General features: G+C 55.2%; 2 protein-coding genes across 3 annotated transcripts in view; one reads left to right on the top strand and one right to left on the bottom strand.

The window, feature by feature from the left end:
- SHANK1 (SH3 and multiple ankyrin repeat domains 1) overlaps positions 1-12,470 on the top strand; it is a 47,268-nt gene extending 34,798 nt beyond the window's left edge. The window contains exons 20-22 of one of the 2 annotated variants that reach the window (XM_069551316.1): positions 4,141-4,237; positions 6,579-9,717; positions 11,664-12,470. In XM_069551316.1, coding sequence (XP_069407417.1) covers positions 4,141-4,237; positions 6,579-9,717; positions 11,664-12,381 — 3,954 coding nt within the window. In that variant the 3' untranslated portion in view covers positions 12,382-12,470. Of the gene's footprint in view, positions 1-4,140; positions 4,238-6,578; positions 9,718-11,165; positions 11,305-11,663 lie in introns of those variants that run through there. The other variant, XM_069551315.1, reaches the window with a different exon arrangement.
- A 2,452-nt stretch (positions 12,471-14,922) lies between these two features.
- On the bottom strand, positions 14,923-24,885 carry C14H19orf81 (chromosome 14 C19orf81 homolog). The gene is made up of 5 exons (XM_069551418.1): positions 24,819-24,885; positions 17,910-17,982; positions 17,686-17,806; positions 16,463-16,602; positions 14,923-15,287 (listed from the first exon to the last, which is right to left on the bottom strand). Exons 1-5 carry the CDS (start codon positions 24,883-24,885, stop codon positions 15,092-15,094), a joined length of 597 nt encoding a protein of 198 aa, XP_069407519.1. The 3' UTR covers positions 14,923-15,091.
- Positions 24,886-25,268: the final 383 nt, after the last annotated feature.

Raw genomic sequence — 25,268 nt, 5'->3', positions numbered from 1 at the left:
AGCTCCTCTTTGCATGAACCTGCGTTAGAAGACAGACGAGATCCTGGCTCCAAAGACACCCCCTCCACCAGGGACCAGACACTAGCCAGTAATAAAACCAGCTACTTGCCCACCCCCATCACTGAGAAATAAAACGCCAGAGGTCTTCATGGGGTCTTCTTTTCTTCTGGGTCCTGGAGGCCAGTGGTCATTTCCCTTTTTCTTTTCTTTCCTTCTCCCTCCTGGCGTCTGTTCCTGGGCCTCCCCCAAGCCCTCCCTCTCATGTTGCAGGCTGTCTCTGTCACCATCTCTGCCCCCCTCCTCCCACCAGCCATCCTGATCTTTCTCAGCCCCTGAGACACAGGGGCTCCTCCGTGTCCTTCCTGTGTCTCTATGACCTTCCTGTGTCTCTCTGCCTCTCTCAGTGGGTGGTCTTGTTCTCATCTGTGTCTCCATCTCCCATCTGTTCTGGCTTCTCTCCCCTTTCCCAGCTGGACTCTGCTGCGTTTAAACCAGGGGGACAAGCAGGCAGTGTGGAAGCCCAGTGCAGACCCTGAGGCTCCTTTTAACAGGGGCCTGCACCACAATGGACAGAGGTCTCTGAAAGATACACCTCTGGGTTAAACATAAGGGGGGCTAGGGAGGATCCACCGCGCCAACAGGGGGGCTGCAGACCCCTGGCAGATCCACTGAAGGTCAAGATCCCTCTTGGGCTCCGTCTCTTCCTAGGGCTTTGCTGTTCGTCTCTCTGTTCTCTCCTCTGTGTGGCCTTCGTTTTCTTGGCTACTGTCTGTTACCTGGTCACTGATACCCTCTTCCCAGGGGTCCCCTGCTCCCTGTCCCCCACATCTTGGACTGGGTGGTCCAGGTTCTAGTTTCAGCCTCTCTCTGGACTCAGTTTCTCCCTCTGGTTATTTTTTCCATATCCTCTTGGTTGCATTCTCTGCCTCTCCCCCTCCCAGGGCGTCTCCGACCCTTCTGACTACATGTTTTCCCCTCCTAGGCTGGCCCTGGCCCTCTCCATGGCAGGACCTCACAGGACCACCTTTTTCTCGCTGCCTTGCTGTTTCAAGTCCCCTCCTGTCTCTCCCGCGCACCTCTGGACCCCCATATCTGTCTTTTGTCTAGCTCTGTCTGTCCATCAGCCTCCTACGCCGGTCTCTTTCCTCTCACCCCTTTCCGGGGCTGGCTCCCTAACGTGAATTTCCCAGCCTATCTTCAGCCTTTGGCCTGTGCACAGCGCCTGGGCACGCTCTCCTGTGGAGGCACCGGACCCTCAGCTGACCCGGGAGGTAGCGCAGAGGAGGGCGGGACCTCTGGCCGACTTCCTGGGGAGAAATCTGCCAGGCAGCCGGTGACGTCACGGCACCTGGCACCCTCTGATTGGCTTCCCTCTCTGCGCGGGACAGGATGCGTCCAGTTTGTCGACTGAGGTCAGCCTGTTCCACCTTGAGTCGGTCCGCCCCTCAAACAGTCATTCCTAGCCTCCTCGGACGCTATTATGCCTCCTCTGTCAATCTGGCACCTCCTCTGCCACTTTGATCCCTCTTGGTGCCGAACTAACCCATTCTTTGATCCCTCTTTTCCCTACACTTAGAAGGTCTACCAGTGTGCCAATATCAGACACCTCTCCCTTGAGCCTGGATCCTCTTCGGTTAAGGGAACTCTTCCTCTGTCACCCTAACCCCCCTGCTTTTATTCCGCCCCCTCCATTGCCTCCTCCCGCTTTGACTTCTCTGTCACTGTGATCCACCTCCCATCAGTCTCTCAGAGATCTAGTGTTACATCATCGGTGGCTTGCCACCTTGTCAGGATGTCCTTCATTCTGCAAATATCTATTGAGCACCTACTGTGTGCTGGACCTGCTGCTCAGTCCTGGTAGTATAGGAGGGAACCTGTCAAATTTACTTCCTTTAGAGAATTGGGGGAACTGGGTTCCACGGTAAGAGAAATCTCCAAATAACAGTGGTTTGAACAAGATAAATGCTTATATCTGTCATGTTGAACAAATCAGGAGTAAGGCGTCTAAGGGACCTGTGGTACCCTCTATGGTCGTGAAGATCCTTAGGTCTTCTGATTGGCTGCCCTCTCTGCTCGGGACAGGATGCTTCCAGTTTGGGTCTAGGATCCTTCTCATCCCAGACACAGAGTTCCCTCATAGTCCACAATGGCTGCTGGAGCTCCAGCTATTGGACCAGCATTCCAGATAGCAGGAACAAGGAACAGTGGAGAGACAGGAGTGCAAAGGAGGGCACATTGTTGCTTCTTGGGTTACCTCTAATGAGACTTTCCAGAAATAGCACACAACACTTCCACTTTTGCATTTGGGCCTGCACCTAGTCGCAAGGGAGGTTGGGAAATACAGTCTGTTAATTAAGTGCCAAAGAAGATCAGGCTGTTCTTATCGAGTAGAATGGGTATTGGGTAAGCCACATGCCGAGAAAGACAGACAACAAAGTAAGCAAATAATTATAATGACTCTAACCTGGGGTGAATGTTATCCAGGCTGAACTGTATTCAAGTCTCCTTCCTATCTGAAAAGAAACGAAAACATTTCTCCTCTAGAATTATCATAAGCCCTTGACCCTGTACCCATAGTGCCTGGGATAATGTCTGGTGCCTTCAGGAAGCCAACATTCTAGCTGGGGAGACAGACAGTAAACAAGTAAACCAGATCATTTCAGATGGAGAGAAGTGCCTTGAAGAAGACAGGACAGGGAAATGCAGTAGGCTGTGACTGGGAGGGATGTTTGAGCAGAAGAGGTAACGATGGAAAAGAATCTGTGATGATTAGGAGGAAAACATTGCGGAGAGAAGGTCCAGGACTTGTAAGTGTCCTAAACAGGGATGGACCTTGGGGCATCGAAGGAGCAAGAAAAGGTGGGCATGGTGGGACCAGAGCGGGAGATGTAGGCAAGGGCTAGATCATACATAGTGTCTTAGTTTGGGTTTCCTAGAATCAGAGTCAGAGATACTGATGCTCGAGAAAATGATTTCTTAAGGGGGAACCTGTAAAGGCGTGGGGGAGACAGGATGAGCTGCAGAGGTCAGCAAGCCTGATCTCCACTGAATTTCCCCTTCAGCCTGATCTCTCTCAGAGCTCTGGAGTGTGAATGACAGGATGGAGTTAATCCCGCCTTAGACCTTCATGTCACTGGGCTGCGGGCTGCTGCTGCCAGGAGTGGGGACACCTAACTGCTTGGGCACATCAGCTCCTTTGGGGGAGGGTGATTCTTCAGAACAAGGTGCTGCAGGCAGGTGACACTGCAGCTGGGGACGGGCACAGCATCCTGGCCAAGAAGATAACTGGGAGAGCACAGGCAGGGCCTACCGCAGGGGGATTTGAAGATCAGACTCGGGAATTCGGATCCCCTCTGAACTGATGTGAGATGTTGTAGTAGGATTTTAAGCAGGGCAATAGCATGATCTGAGTTTCTTTTAGAAAGATCCCTCACTTTTTTTTTTTAAGATTGATTGATTTTTATTTATTTGGCTGTGCTGGGTCTTTGTTGCTGCGTGGGTTTTTCTCTAGTTGCGATACACAGACTTCTCACTGCGGTGGCTTCTCTCGTAGCGCAGTACCAACTCTAGAGTGCCCTGGCTTCAGTTGTGCACAGCCTCAGTAATCTCAGCTCTTGGGCTCAGTTGCGCCACAGCACGTGGTGTCTTCCCAGATCAGGGATCGGACCGGTATCCCTTGCATTATAAGACAGATCCTTAGCCACTGGACCACCAGGGAAGCCCGCCTCTGACTCTTGTGTGAAAAGTAGATTAGAAAGGGGTGTCAGGACAGGGCTGGCAGCCAGGAACCAAGGAAGAGGCTACTGCAGCCATCCCGGCAAGTGATAACTTGGACCTGAGCAGTGACAACATGAGTGGAGAAAATGTGCCCAGATTAGTGATCGGTTGGAAGCAGAGCAGACTCAGTCGATAATCTGCCTACCCTCCCCCCCATTTCTTCCTCCCCACTGCTGCCATCAGGATTCAGAAATCTTTCTCTTCCCCGGAATTCCCTTCCGTTTCCTTCATGCCCCTCTCCCTTCCTGCAGAGGCTGGAGAAGGGAAGGAGGATGGCCATGGGGGGAATTCATGGATTTCCATGCCCTGACTGATCTTTCCCTGCTCTCTTTTCTCTCCCCTCCTCTGACCACCAACCCAAAGTCGAGCTTTGATCCCCACCACCGCTCCCAGCCAAGTTACGAACGTCCTTCCTACCTGCCTCCTGGACCCGGGCTCATGCTCCGGCAAAAATCTATTGGTATGTCACCTGTAGGGGAGGGCATAAGGGATGCCGGAGGGGAAAGGGGAGGCTGGGAGGGTGATGGTTTATGGGGAAAACAAGGGAGCCTGGGGATGTTCTTTTCTTTTTCCGTATGTGACAGTGAAGTTGGGGAAAGAGCTCAGGCTTTGTTGCTGGGCAAACCTGGGTTTAAATCCTGGTTCTTGTCCATCCCAGCTGTGTGGTCGGGGGCAGGTGGCTTCACTTCCCTGGGCCTGGGGCTCTGCATCTAGAAAATGGGGGCATCACTGCCCCTGCCTGGATGCAGTAAGTCAAAGCTCCCACCACAAACTCTGGTTCATTCTCTCATAGCTGACTCCATTTATTTATTCATTTATTTTACAGATGTTTATTGAGCACTGCCATATGCCAGGCTAGACTACTGGGGATTTGTCAGGAAACAAAACAGACTAAAGGGTCCTGCCCTCATGGAAATTACCTTCTAGCAGGGGAAGACAGACAACAGATTATAAGGATGAAAAATAAGAAAATGATATAGTATGTTAATTGTGGTGAGTGCTATGGGGGGAAAAAAAAGTAGAATGAGAGATGTCAGGCGTGCTGGGGGGGCAGGTTTGAGCTGAAAGTTGGAGATGAGCAGGGAGCCGTGGAGATATCTGGAGATAAGGCATTCCACGGAGCAGGCACAGTCAGTGCAAAGGTCCTGAGGCAGGTGTGGGGGACTGAGCTGCCATTTGCTGAGAGAGCAGCTTGGGAAGATAACAGGAGAGATCAGGAGCTCAGTTTAGGGTCTGCTGAGCTTGAGATGCCAATGAGACATCCAAAAGGGTGCAACATTTGGATACATGAGCCCAGAGCTCAGGGGCAAAGATGGGGTCTAAGACAAGCATGGGAGTCTTCAGCAGGGAAGTCATGAGTGAAGTGGTGACATTGGTTGAGATAATCAAGGGAGAGAGAGAAGTCAGAGGTGAAGAGAGAGTCGAGGACTGCGCCATGGCAGTTGATCAGTAGGCGAAAGATTTCACTCCTCCGGTTTTCTCCAAGTTGGCTTGCTGTTTGAATCTAGCTTTTCCCCAACTTCGGTGTCCACAGTCCACCAATGTGTGTTATTTTCCTAGTGACAGCTACCCTTACATCCACCTGACATTGCTTACCTATAAATTGGCTCCCTCTTTTAAAATATTAACCTCATTCTGAGTTCCATCTGTGAAATCACAGATTTGATGTGCTAATTACATTTCTTTTCTGCCTGTACAAGAAAAGAAATCGAGAACTATGCACATAAACAAGGTATCTCTTCCTGGCCCAAGCCAGTTTTGCTCACCTCAACAGACCCCTGGTGGTGGTGGTGGTGGTGGTGTAGTCACTAAGTAGTGTCCGACTCTTGCGACCCCATGGACTGTAGCTAGCCAGGCTCCTCTGCCCATGGGATTCTCCAGGCAAGAATACTGGGGTTGCCATTTCCTTCTCCAAAGAGATCCCTGCTGCTGCTGCTGCTAAGTCGCTTCAGTCGTGTCCGACTCTGCGACCCCATGGACGGCAGCCCACCAGGCTCCTCTGTCCCTGGGATTCTCCAGGCAAGAATACTGGAGTGGGTTGCCACTTCCTTCTCCAATGCATGCATGCATGCTAAGTTGCTTCAGTCATGTCCGACTCTGTGCGACCTCATAGACAGCAGCCCACCAGGCTCTTCTGTTCCTGGGATTCCCCAGGCAAGAATATTGGAGTGGGTTGCCATTTCTTTAGCCTATGTTATACCTTTGGACTTACAAAAGGCTCTCCTTCCTGGCCTGGGAAGGAAGTACATCTGAATTTCGCTCCACCTCTCTTGCTCCCTCTGCTGTTCGCTGTTGTGCAGTGCACAACCTGGATTACTGTATCGAGCGGATTTGCATTTACCACAGCTGGGGAAGAAAGCTCTGGACTAATGTTCCTCTTTAACACCTACTGGGTGAAAGCAACGGCACCCCACTCCAGTACTCTTGCCTGGAAAATCCCAAGGACAGAGGAACCTGGTCGGCTGCGGTCCATGGGGTCGCTAAGAGTCAGACATGACTGAGCTACTTCACTTTCACTTTTCACTTTCCTGCACTGTAGAAGGAAATGGCAGCCCACTCCAGTGTTCTTGCCTGGAGAGTCCCGGGGACGGGGGAGCCTGGGGGGCTGCCGTCTATGGGGTCGCACAGAGTCGGACACGACTGCGGCGACTTAGCAGCAGCAGCAGCAGCAGCAGCAGCAGCAGCAGGGTGTCACCATCAGTATCATCATGGCTGCTGTTGTACTACTGTAGCTCTACAGGATTAGGGGGGACCACCCCTCCCACCCCCGCCCTGCTCCTGGATCCTCTGTGTCTTCCCAGGGGCTGCAGAAGACGATAGACCCTACCTAGCACCCCCAGCCATGAAGTTCAGCCGCAGTCTGTCTGTGCCTGGTTCGGAGGACATCCCCCCGCCGCCCACCACGTCCCCACCAGAGCCCCCCTACAGCACGCCTCCAGCTCCGTCCTCCTCCGGCCGCCTCACTCCCTCTCCCCGGGGTGGGCCCTTCAATCCCAGCTCAGGTGGCACCCACCCAGCCTCGTCCCCGGCGTCCTTCGATGGGCCCGGCCCCCCTGACACCCGGATAGGGAGCCGAGAGAAGAGCCTGTATCACAGCGGGCCCCTGCCCCCAGCCCACCACCACCCGCCCCACCACCACCCGCCCCACCACCACCACCACGCCCCGCCCCCCCAGCCCCACCATCACCACGCGCACCCGCCTCACCCGCCGGAGATGGAGACCGGCGGCTCCCCCGACGACCCCCCACCCCGCCTGGCTCTGGGGCCCCAGCCCAGCCTACGAGGCTGGCGGGGCGGCGGGCCCAGCCCGACCCCAGGGGCCCTGTCCCCGTCGCACCACGGCAGCGGGGGTGGCGCCGGCGGCCCCTCCCAGGCTCCGGCGCTGCGCTACTTCCAGCTGCCTCCGCGGGCGGCCAGCGCGGCCATGTACGTGCCTGCCCGTTCCGGCCGCGGGCGCAAGGGCCCGCTGGTCAAGCAGACCAAAGTCGTCGAAGGCGAGCCCCAGAAGGGCGGCGGCCTCCCGCCCGCCCCCTCGCCCACGTCTCCGGCGTCCCCGCAGCCGCCGCCGCCGCCGCCGCCGGCCGCGGCCGCCGCGTCGGAAAAGAACTCCATCCCTATCCCCACAATCATCATCAAGGCGCCGTCCACCAGTAGCAGCGGCCGCAGCAGCCAGGGGAGCAGCACCGAGGCGGAGCCCCCGAGCCAGCCCGAGGCGGCGGGCGGCGGCGGCGGCGGCGGCGGCTCTTCCGCGCCCAGCCCCGCCCCGGCCGTGTCGCCCGTGCCGCCGTCGCCCTCGCCCGTGCCCACCCCCGCCTCGCCCAGCGGCCCGGCCACCCTGGATTTCACCAGCCAGTTCGGAGCGGCCCTGGTGGGGGCGGCTCGAAGGGAAGGGGGCTGGCAGAACGAAGCCCGCCGGCGGTCCACGCTCTTCCTCTCCACCGACGCGGGGGACGAGCCCGACGGCGGCGACAGCTCGCTGGGCCCAGGGGCGCCCCCGGGCCCCCGGCTGCGCCACTCCAAGTCCATCGACGAAGGCATGTTTTCGGCCGAGCCCTACCTCCGGCTGGAGTCGGCGGGCGCCGGGAGCAGCTACGCGGGCTACGCGGCCGGCAGCCGAGCCTACGGGGGCAGCAGCGCCTTCACCAGCTTCCTGCCGCCGCGACCCCTGGTCCACCCACTGACCGGCAAGGCCCTGGACCCGGCCTCCCCGCTCGGGCTGGCCCTGGCCGCCCGGGAGCGGGCGCTGAAGGAGTCCTCGGAGGGCGGTGGGCCCCCCCAGCCCCCTCCAAGGCCTCCATCGCCCCGCTACGAGGCCCCGCCGCCCACCCCGCACCACCACTCGCCCCACGCCCACCACGAGCCAGTGCTGCGCCTCTGGGGAGCCTCGCCCCCGGACCCGGCCCGCCGGGAGCTGGGGTACCGGGCAGGGCTGGGCAGCCAGGAGAAGTCCCTTCCGGCCAGCCCACCGGCGGCCCGACGCTCCTTGCTGCACCGCCTGCCTCCCACAGCTCCCGGGGTCGGGCCCCTCCTTCTGCAGCTGGGGCCCGAGCCTCCCGCCCCGCACCCCGGGGTGAGCAAGCCCTGGAGATCCGGCGCCCCCCCGGAGGAGCCCGAGCGGCTGCCCCTCCACGTGCGGTTCCTGGAGAACTGCCAGCCCCGGGCCGGGGGGGCGGGTGGAAGGGCCCCCCCCTCGGAGGACGGGCCGGGGGTCCCGCCGCCCAGCCCGCGCCGCTCTGTGCCGCCCTCGCCGACCTCCCCGCGGGGCAGTGAAGAGAACGGGCTCCCCCTGCTGGTCCTGCCGCCGCCCGCCCCCTCGGTGGACGTGGAAGACGGCGAGTTCCTCTTTGTGGAGCCGCTGCCCCCGCCCCTCGAGTTTTCCAATAGCTTCGAGAAGCCGGAGTCGCCTCTCACGCCGGGGCCTCCCCACCCGCTGCCGGACCCACCCACCCCGACCACCCCCTTGCCCCCTGTGCCGCCCCCGGCCGTGGCCGCCGCCCCTCCCACCCTGGACTCGACCGCATCCAGCCTGACTTCCTATGACAGCGAGGTGGCAACGCTGACCCAGGGGGCCCCCGCGGCTCCTGGGGACCCCCCTCCGCCAGGCCCTCCCGCCCCAGCCGCCCCGGCTCCCCCACCCCCCCAGCCTGGCCCAGACCCTCCCCCGGGCACGGATTCTGGTATTGAGGAGGTGGACAGTCGCAGCAGCAGCGACCACCCCCTGGAGACCATCAGCAGCGCCTCCACGCTGAGCAGCTTGTCCGCTGAAGGCGGGGGCGGCGCAGGGGGCGGAACTGGCAGCGTTGGAGGCAGTGGTGGCGCCAGCGTGGCCGGTGGGCCAGAGCTCCTGGACACCTACGTGGCCTACCTGGATGGCCAGGCCTTCGGGGGCAGTGGCACTCCTGGCCCTCCATACCCTCCGCAGCTCATGACTCCCTCTAAGCTCCGGGGCCGGGCGCTCGGGGCCGGCGGAGGCCTGCGGCCGGGACCCAGTGGGGGACTTCGAGACCCTGTCACTCCCACCAGCCCCACGGTCTCAGTGACGGGGGCGGGAACCGATGGGCTGCTGGCCCTGAGCGGTTGTCCGGGATCCTCGACGGCAGGCGTGGCTGGCGGCCCCGTGGCTGTAGAGCCAGAAGGCCCGCCAGTGCCCTTGCCATCGGCCTCCTCCCTGCCTCGGAAGCTGCTGCCCTGGGAGGAGGGCCCGGGCCCGCCGCCGCCCCCTCTGCCGGGGCCGTTAGCCCAGCCTCAGGCCTCAGCCTTGGCCACTGTAAAAGCCAGCATCATCAGTGAACTCAGCTCCAAGCTTCAGCAGTTTGGGGGCTCCTCGGCAGCTGGTGGCGCTCTGCCTTGGGCCCGGGGAGGCAGCGGGGGAAGCGGGGACAGCCACCACGGGGGAGCCAGCTACGTCCCCGAGCGGACTTCCTCCCTGCAGCGGCAGAGGTGAGCAGGGTGCGGGGCTGGCGGTTGGCAGTGAAAGACAGAGGGGTGATGCTGTGGGTACTGGAGTCCACCTCCCGCATCAACCCTGTCCCTTTAGGAGGTAGAAAGAAAACAGAAACCGGGCCCGCTTGGAGAAGTTTGCCCTTAGAGAAGCATGCTTTTCCAGGCACTCGAAATTTCCCTTTATCTCAGTAGCTTCTGTGATCTCCTCCCATCACCATGACAACCCACACTCCATGATGAACAAAGAGTGATGAACACAGGAGATTGGAGCACAACTTGCCCGTGTCCTTTCCTTGGTGGGTTGTCAGTTCTGACAACCCCTGAAATCTTCGAGTCCCTTTGAGCCCAGTGTTGGTTCAAGACAAGAGGCTTTAGGGCATGGTTGTCCTAAAGCCATGTCCAAGCATGGTTCTGGAGCTAGGTTTTTGTTTTTTGTTTAGTGGGGGGGGGGGGGGCTGCTTCCAGCCCTGCACTTGCTAACTGGGTGACCTTCAGCAAAGGAATCTACCTCTCTGTAGAAGGAGGAAGGCATAGAACTCACCTAAAAGGGTTTTTGAGGCCAACTGTATCATGAGATGGAGGAGGGGGGGGGGGAGTCTCTTAAAAGGCCATCAGGTATAGATGGAGGAATCTGGGAAGATGCAGGAAGTTTTCCAAAGCAGCTAGCTAGTTGGAATCAGCTCAAAGTTCAAGCCCTTCTAATCGAAGGGAAAGTATAGTCACATTCCTGACCCAGACACACAGAGCGAGTGGAGAGAGGTTTTTTAACCCTCTTGTCCTTCTTCAGAGCTTACTCTAATTCTGCTCAAGGGTTTGATATCCTTACAGTGATATTCTAAGGTGGTTTCTGAGGTCTTTGAGATCTTAAGGCATCTCACAGATGACAGAGGAAAGGATGCTTAATTTAGTTGACCCATCCACCAATGACTGACTTGCCATCTCTGTTACCCGGTGCCCTTCAGGGGGAGAGGGAGGGAATCCTGCAGTGGACAAAACAAGCAAAGCATATCCCTTATAGAGCTCACAGCCTGATAAGCAGAGGTGGAGGTCAGACAGGAAACAGTCATTGCGGTCATCCTAGGGAAAAAATACAATAATGGGATGGTTCAGGAGAGATGTCTCAAATAAAAGGCAAGCTGAACAGAGACTGGAGGAGGGAAGGGAGCGAACTGTATGGCTCCTGGAGGGAACAGAGCGCTGAGCTGAGGGAACCGTTCAAAGGCCCCGAGGCAGGGACTGTTGTGGAGGGAGCTAAAGGGATGAGGGGAATCCTTTTCTCCCCTCGTTTCTTCTCTCTTTCATCGCCCTCTCCTCATCTCTCTCTCTCTCTCTCTGTCCCCTGTCCCCTTCCATCTCTCTCCCCTGAATGCTCCTCCTCTTTTTTTGTTCCTCTCTCACCGTCTCCCTGTCTTCCACTCTGCTGTGACTTGGCCATACCCCGAAAGGCAGTATAGGGGAGTGGTTAAGAGCTCAGACTTTGGTGCCATATAACTGGGCTCTGCCACTTCCTGGCTGTGTGTCCTTAGGCAAGATACTTAACCTCTCTGTGCTGCTGATAATAATAGTAACCTGCATCAGGGCTGTCACGGGGATTCCATTGAGATGCGATCTGTAAAAGCACTTAGAACAATGCCTGGCACACGTGAGCATCAGTAAGTGGTGGCGATTATTATTATTATCACTTAATGTCTCTTTTTCTTTCATCTCTCTCGACTGTCGCCCTCCCTGTCCTCTCACTTTTCTCTCCCTTCATTTTCTGTCCTGACATCCATCTTACCCCCTCGCTCGCTCCTTCCATCTCTTCCCATCTCTCTACCCCGCGCCCCTGGTCTCTCTTCCTCTCTCCCTGTATCTTGACCTCTGCCTCTTCCTCGCCCCACCCTTGCCCTCCCCCCCCCCCCCCGACCCTTCTCTTCCACCCCCCGCCCCGTATCACATTCCAGACTCTCGGAAGACTCCCAGTCCTCGCTCCTCTCCAAACCTGTGAGCAGCCTGTTTCAGAACTGGTCCAAACCACCTCTGCCGCCACTCCCCACGGGAACCGCGGTGTCCCCTTCAGCCGCTGCAGCCCCGGGGGCCACCTCCCCATCGGCTTCCTCCTCCTCCACGTCCGCCCGCCACCTCCAGGGCGTGGAGTTCGAGATGCGCCCACCTTTGCTCCGCCGGGCCCCCAGCCCCTCATTGCTGCCCGCCTCGGAGCACAAGGTCAGCCCTGCGCCCCGGCCCTCGTCCCTACCCATCCTGCCTTCCGGACCCCTCTACCCGGGCCTCTTTGACATCCGAGGCTCCCCCACCGGAGGGGCAGGAGGCTCGGCTGACCCCTTCGCCCCCGTCTTTGTACCGCCGCACCCCGGGATGTCCGGGAGTCTCGGCGGGGCCTTGTCGGGGGCCTCCCGCTCCCTCTCACCGACCCGCCTGCTTTCCCTGCCCCCGGACAAGCCGTTCGGCGCTAAACCTCTGGGCTTCTGGACCAAGTTCGATGTGGCTGACTGGCTAGAGTGGCTGGGCTTGGCCGAACACCGGGCCCGGTTCCTGGACCACGAGATCGATGGCTCCCACCTTCCCGCCTTGACCAAGGAGGACTACGTCGATTTGGGGGTGACCAGGGTGGGACACCGCATGAACATCGACCGGGCTCTCAAGTTTTTCCTGGAGAGGTGATGGCTGGCCTGGACGGACCAGCCCGTCCACAGAACCCTTGAGCCTGCTGGCCTCTTGACCTCTGACCGCCCCTCCCACCCAACCCAACCGTCCTTCTCTCCCCGGGCCAGGGACTCTGCTAGAACTGCGCCCTGACCCTTGTCTCCCAAGGCCGGAGGTCACCAGGTGGCCTGATCCCGGCCAGACATTTGCACCTCACAGGAGGGGGCAGCTGACACGAGGCGGTGTGTGTGTGTGTGTGAAGGGGTAGGGGGAGCGGAGGGGCGCTGGAGGAAATCACAGAGAGGGGGTGGAGAAGGAGGGAAGGGTCGATTCTGGGGAGCGGGGGACAGACAGAGCCATAGAGGGCCAGCCCTGAGCCTGACCGCTTCGGGGTCGTCCCCCAGGCGGCAGAGGAAGGGGCCGCCCTCAGATTCCACCATCTGCCGCCCCTCTAACCACCCTTCCCCCCTTCTCCAAGCCCCTGGCTCTCCCCACCCTCCCCTCTCCCCAGCACACACAGCAGCCCCCGCCCCCCAGGCTCTTGCACGCCCCTTTGCACGCCTGCTCACCTCTCTCCCCTTCCTGGGCTACAATTTTGCACAAATGCGCCCTCTGGCTGTCTTGCGCGCTCCGCCTTGGCTTCCTCCGCCTGCCTTTGCTTCCGGCTCGCTCGGCTTCCCTGGCACACCACAGCGTCTGTCTCCCCACGCTCCACACCCCCTTGGTCTCAGACTTCCCACGGGCGCCCTCCCCCCCCCCCACCCCTCTCTCCTGAAGAATCTCTGGGCCCTTGCTGCAGACACACTTGGGACACCCTTTCCCTCGCCCTCTCTCAGACCGTGCGCCTCCCCCTAAACTCGCGCCTCCATTCTCCTGAAGCACCCTCTCCCCTTAATCCTGCACCCCCACATTCTCACTCTACCCACCCCTCCGTCTCACAGTGACACTCCCACGGCACCTCCTTGCCCCTCCCCCCACCCACTGTTGCTTGCACCCTCGCCTCCCAGGAACCATATCTTCTCCTCTTTGCCAGGCTTCCCCACTCCCTCGCCCCGTCGTTTCCCAGATCCTTGTCCATCTCCACTGTCAGTTCTTTGATGCAGCTTCTTGCACGCCCGCTCTTGCACACGCATTCTCCCCAGCACGTCCCTTGCTCTCTTGAAGCCGTCTTTTCGTCCTTAACTAGGCTCTTGCACCCCGCAGCCCTGCCTTGCACGCTCATGCTTGAATTTCTGGTTGTTCTTGGGTAACTTTTACCATCTCTTGGAGAACTCTGCAGCCTCTTTCCTTTTGCACATTCATCCCATTCCACACGCTCTTGAGCCTGTATTATTGTTTCTTTTCCTGGCAGTTTTTTTTTTTCCTGCCCCCAAAGATCAGCTCTTATGATCATTTGCACTCTGCCTGTTCTCTTAGCTCTGGACACTTTTTCTGTCAAGAGAAGACCCTGTGCACTCTCAGTTCCTGCCCACTTTGCTTCCTCGCTTCCTCCTCTCCCTGCCCCAGTCTGCCCTCTCAGCTCCTCCCTCCTCTGACTTCCGGTCCATCCATTTTGCACGACGACACCGCCTCCCCCCCATCTCCTAAACTTTCCGTCTCTCCCAGAAACTCCTCCCTCCAGCATGGCTGTCCCTTCCTGCACGCTTCCCTGTCCCTCTATTCCTAGGGCTTGGAAATTCTAAGCCACCCCCTTCCCCTGGAAAGCCCCCTCCCCTACTGTGGGCAAAAGGGGGAGGGCATCGCCCCTGATCCCCACCATGTTCAGCTGCCAAAGAAGGGAGCTCCCCCTCCTTCCCCCAAGCCCATTCCCCCTCTGCTGCCCCCTACCCCCGAGGGGGGGGGGCGCTCCGTCCTTGGGGGGAGGGTGCTTGCAACCCTCCCTCCTTACCACGTCAGGGATCTGCGGGGAACCTTGTGGGAGGGTCGTGGGAGGGGGGAGGGGTGGCGAGGAGAGGGGCGGAGGTCGCGCTGGGCCCCTACCCGCCCCCTCCCCCTTGTCGGATGCCCCCCGTCCGCAGGGGGCCTGCGCGGCGCTCGTCTATCAAGGGCTTGTTCATTCCGGATGGGTGCCGCGGGGTTGGGGAGGGTGTGGGGGGTGGGGAGGGGGGTAGGAGAGGTTGGGCTGGGGAGGGGGAAGGTACTGGATTGGGGGCAGCGCGGGGCGGAGAGAAGCGACAAAGCAAAAAGAGGAACAATAACAAAAGAAAATACAAAAAAAAAAAAACCTAGAACACACAAAAAAATCCAGAAAAAAAAAAAAACCTGAAATAAAGCCCGAGAATTGTCTTCCAAGGGGGGGTTGGGAGGAGGAAAAGGGGGGCGGATGAGGACGTCTGGTTCTCGTTGGGACAGGGATCACACGCGTTCAAATCCACGGGGCCCCGGTCTTCCCTCTCGCGGGCCTCGGAATTCACCCCTCAAGGGGTTGCGACCCAGGCGTCCATTCGCAGGGACTAGGGGAAGACTAGGGAGGCGGAATTATATCATGGGGGTTCGTCTCTACCCCCCGTCACCACCCTCCCCCAGACTCCCCACCAAGATTTTGCAGAGAGAAATGGCTTTTGTACCAGGTCATTCTTTATAATTAAACTCACAGTATCCACCCCCTCGAGCCGACCCCGCCTCCTTCCTGGGGAGGCAACTCCCCTTTTCCTCTGAGGTTCCCGGTGGGTATCCCGAGCCAGCGGGGCAGTGCGCAAGCGCAGCCGGGGCCCGCCCCCCCCAAATGTCAGTCTTCCTCGGTCGGCTCCGCCCCGAGAGCCTCGAGCATGCGCCGTCGGACCAGGGAGCGGCGCAGGTGCAGGCGGTAATCGCTCAGCAGCAGTTCGTCGTGGCGCACGAGAGAATGCAGGTTCCCGCGGAGTCGAAGCCCTGAGCGCAGCAGGCGCGAGCGAGTCTGGAAGTCCGTGACCATGATGAGCCACCTGTGAGGGGACAAGGCCAAGGGGAGAGAAGCGGGGCGGAGACGGAGGGGGAATCGCTGGCGGCCCCAGCCCCGCCTCTGGTTGCTGAAGAGTCCTTGCCTGATCTCTGAGTTCGTTTACCGAACGACTCGTCCCTCAACCCATCGCTGCGTCCCTAAACTCGCCAGGCCTGCACTCTCGTCGGGGTCAATCTGTTCTTTGACCCTCAGAGGGGTCAGTCTAGGCTCTGTCTTCCCTCAGCCCGGTTCTGTCGAGGCTCCATATTTCTAAACCGCCACTGCACTGGCCGCCCCGCCCCTTCAGTGCTGCTCTCAGGCCTGGTCCCGCCCTCCACCAGACAGTCTAGACCCCCGGGATCACTCTGACCCCGCCCTGCAAGGTGCTCAGGCTCATAGCTGCTGTCCCGTGTTCAGACCCCCACTCCTCGGTCTTGCGCATCCCTGTCACCACCTGGGTCACTGAAAGTCTGGCTCCTCTCTCCAGATCCCGCCTTCTTTTCCGATCTCACCTGGCCCTGCTCCCCCACCGCACCCACTCTTGGCTTCGCTCCTTCTAGGCTCCCGTGTGGGTGCATACAAAGTCGTTTCAGTCGTGACCGACTCTGCTCCCTTATGAACCGTAGCCCATCAGGTTCCACTAGCCCGCCAGGCTCCTCTGTCCATGGGATTCTCCAGGCAAGAATACTGGAGTGCGTTGCCATGCCCTCCTTCAAGGGACCATCCCCACCCAGGGATGGAACCCGTGTCTCTTCTCCTGCATTGGTAGGCGGGTTCTTTACCGCTAGTGCCGCCTTTCAGCCAGGTAGGGGTCCTTCTATCTACCACAACCTTCACTGGGGGCTCCAGGCCCCGCCCCCTCACTTTCTGTCCCCTCCCCGCCCCGCCCCTTGATGCGCTTCCTGTTGGCCCGCACCTCCTGGCCACGCCCACCCAAGGTCTCCGCCCCGCCCCGCCTCTCTCCGCCCTCACTCCCGGCCCCGCCCCCTCACTGTCTGTCCCTTCCCAGCCCCGCCCCTCGCTGCGCTTCCTGTCGGCCCGCACCTTCTGTTAGCTCCTGGCCACGCCCACCCAAAGTCCCCGCCCCACCTCTCTCCGCCCTCACTCCCGGCTCCGCCCCCTCATCGTGTTCACTGCGGGCCTACCACTTCAGGCCCTTCACCCCCACCAAGGACTCACCGGTCCCGGCGTCCGGCAGTCCCACAGATGACGTTCATGTTCTCAAAGCGGATGCTGCTCACGCGCCCACTCTCCATGGCCCCAGGGAACTCGGCTTCCAGGGCCTCCAGCACCTCCACGTGGGTAAGGTCCTCTTCAGGCTGGGGATGTCGGGCCGAGTTAAGTCCAGGTGCAAAAGTCCCCACCCTAGACCCACCTGCAGAACCTGCCAGAGCGAGGAGGATAGGAATCTTTCAGGTAGAAAGGCATCTGCTGCCATTCTAGGTGATTCTCAGACAAAAGAATCAATCCTCACCAAGCCGATTTGCCAGAAGTCAATGAACAGTCGGCTGAATGATTCACCAGTTGGCCAACTTTGCCTATCTATTGAAAACTTTTCCAGAAACCTGCGTTGGATGGTGAAGTTTTGGCAGCCCTTGAAGATTTCCGCAAGGATTTAAGCTGTACATTTTTCTTTTTATAGTCATATTAGCATTTTAAGGACTGTTCCTTTGTCAATAAATAAGGATCGTGGGGGAGGGGTTGACATCTTGTCAATCTATTTAACATTCAGAAAACACACTGATCACTAACCACCTTTCAGTCTCAGATTGCAGTGTGGAGGGTGATAGCATATGTCATATATAAAACTGCCAAGAAGCTACAGTGAAATCAAGAAATTGGTCACCTCCTGCTAGACTTGGGTGTGTATGTTGAGCGGCGGAGGCGGGGATGGGGTTGTTTCATGTTCAAAGACACGAAGAGAAGCAATGGAGTGTGGACTGGCCTTGTCAACAAGAACGGTGATCCCTTCGTCAGGGTAAAGTGACACAGATCAGCCGAGGGAACATTCAGAGGCTTGTGCTGGCAAGCCTCATTTAATTCTCAAATTAAAGGGTAAGACCTTAATAGCTACCTCTGCTGAAGCAGGAATGGCCACAGAAACCATACACGGCGTAACCACTTCACTGAATCTGTCAAACACCTAAGCTTTTTAAAAATGAGTTTTTGCACTATCTGTCCATTTTACAGATTTTCCTAGTAGACGGATTAGCAGGATTCCCCCTGTCCTCTGTCTCCCTTCTCTCCGCCTCTCTCAACGACGGCCCCTTTGACAAATTCACATTTTCAGCCACTTATCCTGGCGCCAGGCCCTCAGCTGCTGAGCTGTGGACCTTGGATTCAAGTCCTGTCCACCGCCCCAGCAGGGATCTGGGGTCACGGGCTGGGGGAGGGCCACTCACCGAGGTCTCCATGCACAGACAAAGCGGCTGAGCGGCAGGCGGCATAGGGAACTTCCGGATGCACGGGAGCTCTCGGTCCAGCGCCTCGTATTCTGCAATGACCTGACGCAGATACTGTTTCCTGGGAAAACAGCCAGCGGACAGGGACCTCCCAAGGTCAGGGGTCGGTGCCCTCGAGCTTAGAGAAGCTGAGGTCAGAAATCACGGGGCCAAGGACCACTCACGAGGATTTGACAGGTCTGCCCAGGCTCCGCGCCTGCATCTCCTCTGGGGTCTCTCGATCCACAAGGAGCACTCCTGGGGATGGAAAACCCAAGTACATCGGTTGCCCTGAGCACTCCTCACACCTTATTCTGCTTAAATGACATCACCAAGTGACTGGCTATGCCACTCCCAGGATAGCTCCTCTGCCAGTTATTCGGCTGTTGTGTCTCAGCCCCAGATTCCACCCTGCCCCACCCAGCTGTGGGATACCCCAGAGCTGGGACTCGCTACTAACCCCATTTCCCTTCCAACTTTTGGGGTCCCCTTCAGTTCAGTTCAGTCGCTCAGTCATGTCCGACTCTTTGCGACCCCATGAATCGCAGCACGCCAGGCCTCCCTGTCCATCACCAACTCCCGGAGTTCACTCAGACTCATGTCCATCGAGTCCGTGACACCATCCAGCCATCTCATCCTCTGTCGTCCCCTTCTCCTCCTGCCCCCAATCCCTCCCAGCATCAGAGTCTTTTCCAATGAGTCAACTCTTCACATGAGGTGGCCAAAGTACTGGAGTTTCAGCTTCAGCATCATTCCCTCCAAAGAAATCCCAGGGCTGATCTCCTTCAGAATGGACTGGTTGGATCTCCTTGCAGTCCAAGGGACTCTCAAGAGTCTTCTCCAACACCACAGTTCAAAAGCATCAATTCTTCGGCCCTCAGCTTTCTTCACAGTCCAACTCTCACATCCATATATGACCACTGGAAAAACCATAGCCTTGACTAGACAGACTTTTGTTAGCAAAGCAATGTCTCTGCTTTTCAATATGCTATCTAGGTTGGTCATAACTTTTCTTCCAAGGAGTAAGCGTCTTTTAATTTCATGGCTGCAGTCACCATCTGCAGTGATTTTGGAGCCCCCCCAAATAGTCTGACACTGTTTCCACTGTTTCCCCATCTATTTCCCATGAAGTGATGGGACCAGATGCCATGATCTTCGTTTTCTGAATGTTGAGATTTAAGCCAACTTTTTCACTGTCCACTTCACTTTCATCAAGAGGCTTTTTATTTCCTCTTCACTTTCTGCCATATGGGTGGTGCCATCTGCATATCTGAGGTTATTGATATTTCTCCCGGCAATCTTGATTCCAGCTTGTGCTTCTTCCACCCCAGCGTTTCTCATGATGTACTCTCAGAGACTCACAAATTTCCAGAGGCTTTCTCTTGCCTTCAGGATAAAGTCCTCCCCTGCTATGGGGACTCATTCCTCAATGTGTGGTCTGGGGGAGCCTCTCAGGGTCCCCTCCAGACCTACAGGATGAGAATCTGCATTTTAAACAGATCCCCTCTGAGAACCACCTGCCCTGCGTCACGTATGGTCCCTCTGCTGAGCTCTCTGCATTTCTGTCTGGCCATCCTGGCCTCCCTTCCATCCTTCCAATGCAGTAATCTCCTTCTCAAGTCTGTCCACTTAACAATAACTACATGTTTACAGTCCCTTTTGCAAAGCCAAACACCTTTTAAAGTTCTTTCCACTGAATCCTCACAACAACTTCTGAGGTAGTGTAGTTTAAGTTCAGTTCAGTTCAGTCGCTCAGTGTCCGACTCTTTGCGACCCCATGGACTGCAGCACGCCAGGCTTCCCTGTCCATCATCAACTCCCAGAGCTTGCTCAAACTCATGTCCATAGAGTCAGTAACGCGATCTAAGCATCTCATCCTGTCATCCCCTTCTCCTCCTGCCTTCAATCATTCCCAGCATCAGGGTGTTTTCAAATGAGTCAGTTCTTCACATCAGGATGTATAATGAACCTAAATGTTCCAATACCTAGCTTCAATCAATATCAATATTTTGCCAATCTTGTTTCATCTAGGGACTTCCCCACCACACAGAGAAGCACAGAGAAGTTAAGTGATTTCCTCAAGGTCACACAGCCCAAGCGATAGAATCATAAAAATCGAGCCATCTGGATCCAGAACATGTTCTCAATCCCCCAGGCTGCTGCTTCTCATCCCACTATTGTCTACACAACAGCTTCCTAACTTCTCAACCTCTCTGTCTCTCTCCTTCATTCATCCCATCAGAATAGCACTTTTTGCTACTGTTTCTTGGTTTGTTTTATAGTTATTTATTTATTTGGAGCTGTGCTGGCTCTTCATTGCTACATGGGTTTTGCTCTAGTTGCAGAGAGCACGGGCTACTTCCTAGTTGTGGTGCGCAGGCTTCTCACTGCAGTGGCTTTTGTTGTGGACCATGGGCTCTAGGCATGCAGGCTTCAATCGTCACAGCACACAGCCTCAGTAGTTGTGGCCCACAGGCTTAGTTGTCCCAGGGCATGTGGGATCTTCCCATGTGATCTCCTGCATTGGCAGGTGGATTCTTTACCATTGAGCCACTAGGGAAGCCTCAGAATACCATTTTGAAATGTAGATCCGACCACATCTCCACCTCCACTTTCCTCAGAACCCTCCCAGGACTTCTCGTTGTCTTCGGGATAAATTAAGACCGAGACCACATAGGACCAGACCCTGCTGATGTCTCAAGCCTGATCAGACAACATCGACCTCCTCACTTGCTGCATTCCAGAAACATCACCCTTCTGTGACTTGAACTCTCCATGCCCCCCACTCCTGCCACAGGACCTTGACACATGCTGTAAATCCACGTGGTGCTCTCTTCCCCCTCACTTAGCTCATCACGTCTCCTTGAGCATGTGAAGGGTTCCTGTCTTGAATGCATAACACCACGTACTGGCTGTCATCACAGCTGCCTTTTTACATTTATTTCTATGAGTCTCTAATTATAATGTGAACAACATAAGGTCAGGGGCTTGTCTTCTGCTCTGGGCACCTAGCAAAGCACCAGGCACCTAGTTGTAAGAATTTACTGGATGAAGACTGAAGGGATATAATCATCAAATGCAATACAATATCTTTGTTTGGATCTTAATTAAAACAAACCAACTGTAAAAAATGAAAGTTTTTAATAATTAGGGAAATTCAAATATATCCTAGATGAGATGATATTCAAGAAAAATTTATAAATTTTTGCTGGTTGTAATTAATGGCATGGTAGGTCTGTTTTCTAAAACTTGTTTTAAAACAAATTCGTCCTATAGAATGTCCCCCAAAAAATTGTGTGTGTGGGTGTCTAGGTGCAACAAGATTAGCAAAATATTGATAGTTATTGAAGTTAGGTATTGGAATGCGTGGATTTATTAAACATTTTCTCTATTTTTTTGAATGTTTGAATTTTTCCATAGTAGAGAAAAATCTTTTAAATTCCTATCACAGATAACTTAGAAATAAAATTATATGCCCTGGAAAAGTGTGTGAAATGACTTGGAAAATGACTCTAGCAACATCAAAGTGATATGTTTAAAAAGTGAATAAAACTGTTTCTTGTGAAATGTGGCATTGCAAATAAAGATTCCTAAATTACAACCATGATTTTAATATATTTGTTTCAATGTATATCCATAACTTAATAAAGGTGTACATTTATAAATGAGTACTTATTGAATAATTGAGTAAACATAATACTTCCAAACATCAAGAGACACCTCCAAGGCCTCCTGTGTGCCCTGAAGGATGATGCAGACAAAGAGATTAATGAGACCTCCACCCTTCCCTCCAAGAGCTTTTGGTGTGGTGGGGAAAGTGGTCACCGTAAAGTGCAGTACTTGCTACAGTGGAGGTGTCACAAGGTGGACAGTCTGGGGGCAATCAAGGAAGGCTCCTTGGAGGGGGTGATGTCTACCATGAGACTTAAGGGATACAAGAGGAATTTGCCAAATAAAGAAATGGCAGAGACCCTCCTCGTTAAAAAAAAAAGAAGAAAGAAAGAAATTGCAAAGAAAGGGATATTTTATGCAGAGGCATCACAGGTTGTGTGGGTGGGGCACTAAGGTCTTTAAGCAAAAGAGAATATTCCCAGAATTCTCTTCAGACCCAAAGCTAAGGAGTACTTCTTGCAATTGTAGGTTATTAATTATTTGTGAGATAACGTGTGTCATGTCTGCCTTCCTTGCATGAGAATAGCCTGGGTCATTTCATTCATTACTACAGGCAAACCACTTGGGACCTACAGGCTTTCTAATGGCCTAAGCCAAAATTTGCAACCTGACAAGCTAAAAATGTTACTGGCTCCAAAATACCACAAAGAAAATAGAGAAACTGAAATGAACAAATATTGATCTACAAAATGTGCCAACTGGTCAACTCAATGCCACTCAAATTTTTCTAGAGCTATACATAAAGTTTTGATGCTTTCGGACTGTTAGAGTTCTATTGGTGTTAGAGAAGACTCTTGAGAGTCCATTGAGTTGCAAGGAGATCAAACCAATCAATCCTAAAGGAAATTAGTCGTGAATTATTCATTGGAAGGACTGATGCTGAAGCTGAAGCTCCAAAACTTTAGCCACTTGATTCGAATAATGGACTCATTGGAAAAGACCCTGATAGTGGGAAAGATTGAAGGCAGGAGGAGAAGGTGATGATAGAGGATGAGATGGTTGGATGGCATTACCGACTGAATAAACATGAATTTGAGCAAACTCCAGGCTATCGTGAAGGTTGGGGAAGCCTGGCATGCTGCAGTCCGTGGGGTGGCAAAGAGTCGGACATGACTGAAGCAATCTAGCACAGCAGGGAGAAAACTCTTGAGAGTCCCTTGGACTGCAAAGAGATCAAACCAGTCAATCCTAAAGGAAATCATCCCTGAATATTCATTGGAAGGACTGATGCTGAAGCTGAAACTCCACTACTTTGGCCACCCGATGCAAAGAACTAACTCCTTGGAAAAGGCCCTGACACTAGGAAAGATTGAAGGCAGGAGGAGAAGGGGACGACAGAGGATGAGATGGTTGAATGTCATCACCAACTTGATGGACATGAGTTTGAGAAAGCTCCGGGAGTTGCTGATGAACAGGGAAGCCTGGCATGCTGCAGTCCATGGGGTCGCAAAAGAGTCAGACATGACTGAGTGACTGAACTGAATTGATAAATAAAGTATACTTATCAGGTGGGTGCCTCAGTCTAGGTTAGAGATGATGTGGGGTGGGGTGGGGGGTCTCCAAACAGAAGAGGTTTTCAAAGGCACTAACAGAGACTGGAGGACAGAGAAACTGTCCATTTTGCCACTAGAGAATTTGCTGTGCCTCGCCTAGCACCTGGCACAGAGTAGGTGCTTACAGCCAACACTCATGAAAGGAGACCATGTCAATGATTTCCATCCTTATTCCTCACTTGAGGAGTGTCCATTCCCCACCCATGGGAGAGATGGGAAGGGAACCAGGTGAGGCTCACCAATCCCCAGGATCCTCAGAAATACCTCATCCAGTGTAAACCAATGCCTTCGACCCCTACGGCTCATCATAATTGCCTGGCAAGCAGTCAAAAACTATAGATGCTAGGGCCCCAGTCCTAGAGATCCTGGTTAACTGGAATCTGAAGTAGGATTAGATATAAATTCTTTTAAAACTTTCTCCCACCTGATGCATAGACCCAATGACTAAAATAATCATTATAATTTCATTCATTTTCCCAGGCATTGAGACAAGAGTGAGTGGGTGCTTAGTGCCGGCCAATGAGATGTGAGGAGAGATTATTTGGAATTCTTAAGATTAAAACCTTTGGAAGTGATGCCTGGAACTTTGGCAGCCATTTGGTGACCATGAGGTATGCAAGCTAGTGTGCAAAAGGGATATATCCCACACTAAAAAGCAGGGAAACAGAAATCGGCTTCTCAATAACATTCACTGAGCTGCTGATCCACCCAAATACAAACCCTGCTCCATCTATAGTCTTTTACAGTGAGATAATGTCTTTCCTATTCTTTATACTGGGCTTCCCACATGGCTCAGTGGTAAAGAATCTCCTGCCACCAAGCAGGAGACGTGGGCTTGATCCCTGGGTTGGGAAGATCCCCCGGAGAAGGAAATGGTAACCCACTCCAGTATCCTTGCCTGGGAAATCCCACGGATAGAGGCTGGCGGGGTATAGTTCATGGGATTGCAAAGAGTCAGGCACAACTTAGCAACTGAACAACAATTCTTTATACTTCCTTAAGTCCAATTCTGTATTACCTGCTAGCCAAATGAACTGTCACCAAGATATTACTTTAGAAATGTTCAATGAGAAAATGAATGAAGCATGAGCTGTGCTAAAGTAGAGTGGAAATAGGCAGCCCTGGAAGATGAGCCTGACAGCTGGCACAGGCTACATAGGGCCTCAAACACTGGATTGAGGGGCTGGCGCCCTATCCTGGGAGTGATGGGGAACATGGAAGAGCTGCGAGCAAGGGAGAGAAAGGGTTAGTGCTGGGTGTCAGAAAGTTTTCTCTGGAGCTACCTAGGGGATGGGCGGGAGGGAAGAAACTGGAGGCCAGGGAGTCAGGTGGAGAAAGCGTCCATTGGAAGAGGACAAGCCCTGAGCCGGGGATGTGTGGACGGGGCAGAGAGAATGAGAACAAAGACAGGGTTAGGGACTGATGGCAGTGGGAGGAAACGGGAGTCGGCGGAACAATGCCTGGGGTCTGGATTGGGTTGGTCGCAGGGTTATTCAAAGATGGGAAGCAGGGAGAAGGAGTAGCTTCGGGAGAAGATGCTAAGTCCGGTGGTGGAGACAAAAAGGGTGTGAGGGGCCAGGGCAGGGAGTCTCTAGGGGCTCATGTCCTCCAGAAGAGTTGTTGAGGCCCCAGAGACTCATGGGAAACGTAGTTCCGGGTCCAGACGATTGGCCAAGGAACTGCAAAGGCTCACGGGAAATGGCGGTTTGCGACCTTAAAGGGTACTGCCTAGTGGACACAAGAAGTTGGGGGTAGCTCTCTCTTTGGAAGGCCAGTAACTCACTCACGGCCAGGCCGCAAGGCAGGCTGTGACACAATGCTCGGATGAAGGCCCTCCACCCCCACGCTTGCTTACAAACGCACAGTTACCTGCGTCCCTGTGCATGCCGGGGTTGCCCATGGCGGAGGAGCACAGGGGCTCCACCTCCTGTTGCATCCTGGGAAGGCGGGTGGGGGTTGTCTCAGGAGGACGGGGAGAAGAGCTCTGACTGGGCCACCCGCCCCAGCTCTGTCTCCCCGCTGCTTCCTCCCTCTTGTTCTTGAAGGCCCGGGGGAAAAATGTGGAAGGCTGAGTCCACATGGGCATCTGGTTTCCTTTCATCGCTGGGACCCTCTGTGTGTCCCACTTCCTTCTTGCCCAGCTTCCTTTTTCTTCCTCAACGTCCCCCGGTCTCCTCGAGCCTCTTTCCCCACTCCTGACACTCGCACAGTCTTCCTCATCTGCTCCCCATGTCTCTATCCCACTCCCTTCCTCCCTCTTTCCCCATTTCTTTATCCTGACTTCGCCCTGTCGCTCTCCCCATCTCTCCTCTACTCTTT

This window comes from Ovis canadensis, chromosome 14 (genome assembly GCF_042477335.2).
Source record: "Ovis canadensis isolate MfBH-ARS-UI-01 breed Bighorn chromosome 14, ARS-UI_OviCan_v2, whole genome shotgun sequence".
Lineage (NCBI taxonomy): Eukaryota > Metazoa > Chordata > Mammalia > Artiodactyla > Bovidae > Ovis > Ovis canadensis.
Note: the sequence above shows the minus strand (reverse complement) of the source record. Positions and strands in the feature narration are given on the sequence as shown.

Excerpts from the sequence above, each read along its gene's own strand:
- C14H19orf81 (XM_069551418.1), bottom strand. The coding sequence starts at position 24,885 with ATGCAACAGGAGGTGGAGCCCCTGTGCTCCTCCGCCATGGGCAACCCC. Across the intron at positions 17,807-17,909 it reads GGCAGACCTGTCAAATCCTC|GAAACAGTATCTGCGTCAGG; the intron begins GTGAGTGGTCCT and ends CTGTTTTCCCAG. Across the intron at positions 15,288-16,462 it reads ACTGCCGGACGCCGGGACCG|GTGGCTCATCATGGTCACGG; the intron begins GTGAGTCCTTGG and ends GTCCCCTCACAG.